Genomic DNA, 6,050 nt, shown 5'->3' on the forward strand with positions numbered 1-6,050 from the left:
TTTCTTCTTTCTCTAATTGCTTTAGGTGCAAGGTTAGGTTGTTAATTCGAGATGTTTCCTGTTTCTTAAGGTAAGATTGTGTTGCTATAAACTTCCCTCTTAGAACTGCTTTTGCTGCATCCCATAGGTTTTGGGTCGTTGTGTCTCCATTGTCATTTGTTTCTAAGTATTTTTATTGAGTCTTCATATAAATTGGCAAGGATGTACAAAGGGGAATAGTTAAATGAATTATAAGATTTCCATACTCTGGAAAACTATGCAGTTTTCCATATAAGATGAGATTATAAAAATGAGATTTCCACATATACTGATAATGAAAGGTGTTATTTAGTGAGTGAAACAAGCAGGATACCGAACAATACATAGAAGATAATCCCGTTATAGTACTTATATCTATATATCTGTCTATTTATGCATTTCTCTTTCTCCTTCTCTCTGTCTGTCTATATTTATGTTTATGAACAAAGATCAAAGAAAAGATCTGCCTCCTGGGAATGGTTATGGGGAGTGTGAAGAATTTTTACTTTGTAAAGTAGGGTTTTTGTTGTTGTTGTTTTGCTTTGTTTAGTTTTTATTTTATAAGAAGCATGTATAGCTTCAATAATTCTAAATGTCATTATCACACCTAAAAACAGGCAAACCTGATCTTTACAAAAAGAACACAAGGAGTAGAGAGCATGTAATTTCAGACTTTAGTATGCAAAGCACATGCCATTCATATTGATCAGGAAAAATGTAAAAAAGCTGCCCTCCATATTTAATTTATCAAACACTTTGAGTCTTACTTATCTGGAAATATCCTTAGTCTTCTTAGCACCTTAAGTTATGGAAAACACAGTACAGCTGGGAACATAGAACTTATAGTATGGGGAAGAAGACCTGACTTGTTTTAGGCAAAAAGTTCCTGGAAGTAAGCTTTGGGACAACTCTTGATTTCCTCATTTCCTTTCTTCAGGCTAACTCTAATTGTCTATCCAAACCAAGTAGAAAGATATTTGGCTCATTAATATTGTTTACCATGTTTTCTCACTATGTTTACCACAATAATTTTATTGTAATTTACAGCTCCTTCCTAACTTAGCAATTCTGTGTGTGGCCAGCAATGTTCACTGATTCTGGCAACCTTAAGCCAAAGACAGAAGGGAAAGAAGATCAAGAATTTTTACTAAAATGATGCTGGAGCATCTCACACATATAGGGGAAGAGTTGACACCCAAGCTTTACAAAGGCCAGGGGCCAGGACAGCCCTGGGAACCCAGCAAGAAGAATCCTCAGATCTTTTCTCCAGGCTGTGGCTACCAAAAGATTCAGCAGCAGTGATTCTAGTCCCTTTCTGTCTGCATCAGCTCCTGGATCTACCCTGCTATAGACAGGGAGGTAGAGTCACATAGCACAGATTTGGCAGGAGTGGTTCCCCAAAAAGGGAAAATATTGTGAATAGGCAGTAACCTCAAGAAATATCTACTGTATTACATCCCTGTGTTGAGTAACTTTTTGTACTCTTCTAAAATTAGTTGTGGCTAGAGAATACACAAAAAATTGGGAAGTCCTAATTATCCTTCCAGCTTCAGTTTCTATGGGGCCCAAGTGAAACTGTTGCCTACCTTTGGGGCAATACACTCAGGCCTTAATATCTCCATTTTGCAGATGATGAGGCTGTTAAGAGAATTTGAGTGACTTGTCCGGGGACATGGACAGGGCTTCCATTTCTAAGTCTTATCCTCTTTCTCCTGTTCTTATTCACACTGACCTTCACCTCATTTTTAAAAGCTGTTAAATCAGTAAATGATTTCAATACTGTAGACATTCTGAATAACTCAGGTAAAATTATTGGTTTGTTTCTAGGTACAGATGAGAGACATAGCTGAAGAGCTTTTACTACAGAAGCATGAAAGGAAAATTGGAGTCTGGAAGGCAAGTAATATTTGTTATGTTCTTCCTCTTGTAAGTTCCACTGTCAAAGTATTGTTTTTCTTCCTCTTGTACAGAGACCCTCATTGTAGATAATGCTTTCTAAGCCACCAGATGCTGATGTTCTTCTTAACTGGCTGATGGAATCTGCAGGAAAGTGTGATTCTACTAGAGCCCTCTTCTTAAAAAGGTCCTTGACCTGCTCAACCCTAGAAGTGTGTGATTAGACTTTAAATATGTATTTTTAGTTGCTTTGCTTGTGATGGATTTATTGAGAAAGGCTGATCATTCCAGCCTATGGTAGTTTATTTATTATTGAGAGTGGTTTACACAAAAAGAATGGGGAGTATGCTGCAGAATCAGCAACTTAAATTATCTTACATTATCCTCTTTATTTAGAATTACATTTTAACTTTAAAAGAATTAAGATAGCTATCATTTTGTTGATTATTTAAACCACTACAATATGATACCTTCCTAGAAATTGCCTATTTTGCTTCAACAAGCATGATAAACACAGTCTTCTTTTTGAGCCTACAAATGTATGTGTATTCATCCTTCTATATAGGTCTTGATAAAATGTCAAACGAGACCCAGGTGACCCCCTACAACCTAACAAAGATAAAAATCTATTCGACTGTTAGAGGAGTGTATGTATCTGTTAGGATGCTTTTTTCCTGTATTTTCCTCTTGAAAGGAAACAAAATGTTCTTATATTTGTCCTTTGCTATGTATTTTAAAAAAATACTAAATAGAATGGGCTTATATGTCATATTATCCTACATTATATATTACGTTATTTTCTGTTTAGCTAAATTACGGGTTTTAGTTAAATTACTATGTTTTAGTATCTTAAGAAGCAGGTCTTAAAACATTATTTGTTGAGTGGGTTTTAAATAAACATCCCAGTCTAATACATAGTTGTTCCTATTTATAGGGCTATAATTTTAATATGGACCATCTGGTGATGGTCTTAACTTTTTGTCCTTGGAACACCACATGTGCCTCACTAAAACAGTGATAGACATCTATTCACTTTATCTGGGGTAAAGGCACCACCATTCATCTAGAGTGCCTGGAGTTGCCTTCGCTTTTCAGTTTCCAACTCAGATGTCATCCTCAAAGCCCTTCTCTGTAAAGCTCTTACTCCTCTAGGCAGAATTAGTTACTCCTTCCTTTGCATTCCCATAGACTTTTTACATAGCTCTCTTAAAACACTGATATTGCTGATCACATATGATTTGTTTCAAGAAACTTATTTTATGCATTGTCAGTAATGGATATTTATCATGTGCAATGGATATTTGTCATTGATTGTTACTATAATTCCTAAGTTCATCTAAAATATTGCCTTTAGAGTGATGCTTCCTTGCATGGTTGTAGGCTAAGCTCAGATTTGGGGCACTTCAATAAATTTATCAAATGAAAAAAAAATCTACTCAGTAAATTCAATAAAATCTATTATTATTTTTTTAATCTGAGAGGCTAAAAGAGGATGAATATGTGATCTAAAATGGTCAAGGTAAAAAAAGTAAACATCATATACTTCAGAATTGTGAAGATAAAATAAGTAATACCTTTAAGCATTAGTAAAACAACATGGCTGTTTTGTTGTGTAAAGTGAATCCTGGGTCAGAGAAAGTTTATTATTAAAAATATGCACTTGGGCTTCCCTGGTGGTGCAGTGGTTGAGAGTCCGCCTGCCGATGCAGTGGACGCGGGTTCGTGCCCCGGTCTGGGAAGATCCCACATGCCGCGGAGCGGCTGGGCCCGTGAGCCATGGCCGCTGAGCCTGCGCATCCGGAGCTTGTGCTCCACAACGGGAGAGGCCACAACAGTGAGAGGCCTGCATACCGCAAAAAAAAAAAAAAAAGCACTGATAATTATTTCCTCTGGTTATTAATTATTAATAGTAATTTATTATTAAAATAATATAAAGATGTCTCGCCTAAAAACATCTTTTGGGAATTTCGTGGCGGTCCAGTGGTTAGGACTCAGCACTTTCACTGCTGTGGCCCAGGTTCGATCCCTGGTCAGGAAACTAAAATCCCACAAGCGGCACAGCATGGCCAAAAAATAAAACAAAACATGATCTTTCTGGGATAGAATTATAGTGAAGCTCCACAGTAAATTTACTATTTAAATTAATAATATTAATTGGTAATTTTTTCTAAAATTTTTGAAAAATATCTTAAATGTTCAACTGTTTTTACTTTTTAAAAAGCAGGAAAATTATATATTAATGTATAACATAATATATATAATTAATAAAATAATAATGTATAATTATAACATTATGATTACTTTGTTCTGTTTAAGCACAGAACTCATACTATACACCAAAGTGTAGTTTTTCACCATAGTCCCAAACTGTAATGATTGTTAACATTCTTAATGTACTAATATGTTCTAAGTCATCCAATCATTTCTTTTTCTCTCCACCTCTTAAAAAACTGATGCCATAAAAATACAAAGGAGACAAAAGGGAGAACAGAGGGGGAAAGCTGCCATATTCTATTTATCCATGCCGTAAACAACAGCCAAAAATAAAGGACATAGAAGTTGGTAATTTTTAGCCTAATAAATGACTCTATTATTAACTCTTAGAACACAGCTAATTTTCTGTATTCTCTGATTTGGACAGCCTGTGGAGAGTAAGTGGATTTCGTCATCTTGTGAAATCATTGCTTTCCATAAAGCATTATTGAATCCAATTACCGCAAGACAGTTTCAACGGTTTGTGGCTCTAAAAGGAGATTTATTGGAAAATGGGGTGCTCTTTTGGCAAGAAGTACAAAAGTATAAGGTATTGTATTAGAAGCTGGAGAAAACCACCTCTTTTTAAGGAGGAGATGCATTAACATATCAGTTTCCTAACTTTTTGGACAAGATTTGTATAAGATATCCCAACTTCAATGTTTTCATACCAATGTGTCAATATTGAGTTATCTATTGTTCTGTGTTAGATACATTTATTATTATACAGTGAAAAGTAAGAGTTAGCCCTGAAATGATAGTATTAGGTTTTTCAAGGTTTCACATATATTATGATCTAATGAGAATCTTCCTGAAAAGTTTTAACTATAGTTTTGCATATTGCTTATCTATAAATGTACTATACACATTTTTGCTGAAGATATTCATATTCAGTACTTTAACCAAGACCTGTTTACAAGAATTCCTCCTAACCATATTTGCAGCAATAGTAATAAAAGATAGTGAATTACAGATAAATAAACCAACAGAGATGAGAGAGGCTTTACTATTAGAATGGCCAAATTCTTAACAAAATAAATAAGTGAAAGAACAAGTTATTAGGTGCAAAAGCATTTTATTGTCAGGTTTAAGTGTTTGATGGAATCATATAGAATCTCTGCATTGAAGAGGAAGAAAGGACTTCCTAGGTTATGTAATCTAGACTTGAATACAGAAATGTTGTCTAGAAATACCTAAGAGTGTAGGCATCCCTGCTCCCAGGGTTAGCAGGCTCATTTCCTTGCAAGCAGCCTATTTAATCCCATTATAAAAGTAGGGAGTAAAAATAAAGCTGGAATTTAAGAGGATAATGCTTTCAATTGGCCTATAATCTACGTATGTATAATATTATGCAGTACTAATACTCTGCAGCATATTTATTCTATGTAGTTAGTAGTTGCTCAATACAATCTTACTTCCAGATTTTCTCCAGCATTCCATGAAACTGATTTCCACCCTTTTCTGTTATCTCTAGTTTTTGTACCTTTGTCAACATAGAAATTTCCTCAGGAAAAAAATAAAGTATTTTGAGATAAGTTTTTAAAAAATCTATCACAAGATAAGTAATATTAAGATAATTTTTTTGAAAATTAAAAAGGAGGTAGAGTCTGTTTTCCATAACAGGAAATTATTATGAGTGAGCAGAACAGTCTTTAAGCTAAAATGAACATGAGTAAGTCCAACCCTGCTAGGATTAGATGTAATGAGATGAACTGTGCAAAATAAGCATTTAAGAAAACATAGACTCGGGGCTTCCCTGGTGGCGCAGTGGTTGAGAGTCCGCCTGCCGAGGCAGGGGACGCGGGTTCGTGCCCCGGTCCGGGAAGATCCCACGTGCCGCGGAGCGGCTGGGCCCGTGAGCCATGGCCGCTGAGCCTGCGCGT

At 35.5% G+C, this 6,050-nt stretch overlaps 1 protein-coding gene across 1 annotated transcript in view; it reads left to right on the top strand.

The window, feature by feature from the left end:
• Positions 1 to 6,050, top strand: part of RGS22 (regulator of G protein signaling 22) — a 174,359-nt gene that overhangs the window by 123,009 nt on the left and 45,300 nt on the right. The window contains exons 20-21 of the mRNA XM_024115883.1: positions 1,846 to 1,914; positions 4,556 to 4,717. Coding sequence (XP_023971651.1) covers positions 1,846 to 1,914; positions 4,556 to 4,717 — 231 coding nt within the window. The remainder of the gene's footprint in view (positions 1 to 1,845; positions 1,915 to 4,555; positions 4,718 to 6,050) is intronic.

The sequence above is a fragment of the Physeter macrocephalus genome, chromosome 15, assembly GCF_002837175.3.
Source record: "Physeter macrocephalus isolate SW-GA chromosome 15, ASM283717v5, whole genome shotgun sequence".
NCBI lineage: Eukaryota > Metazoa > Chordata > Mammalia > Artiodactyla > Physeteridae > Physeter > Physeter macrocephalus.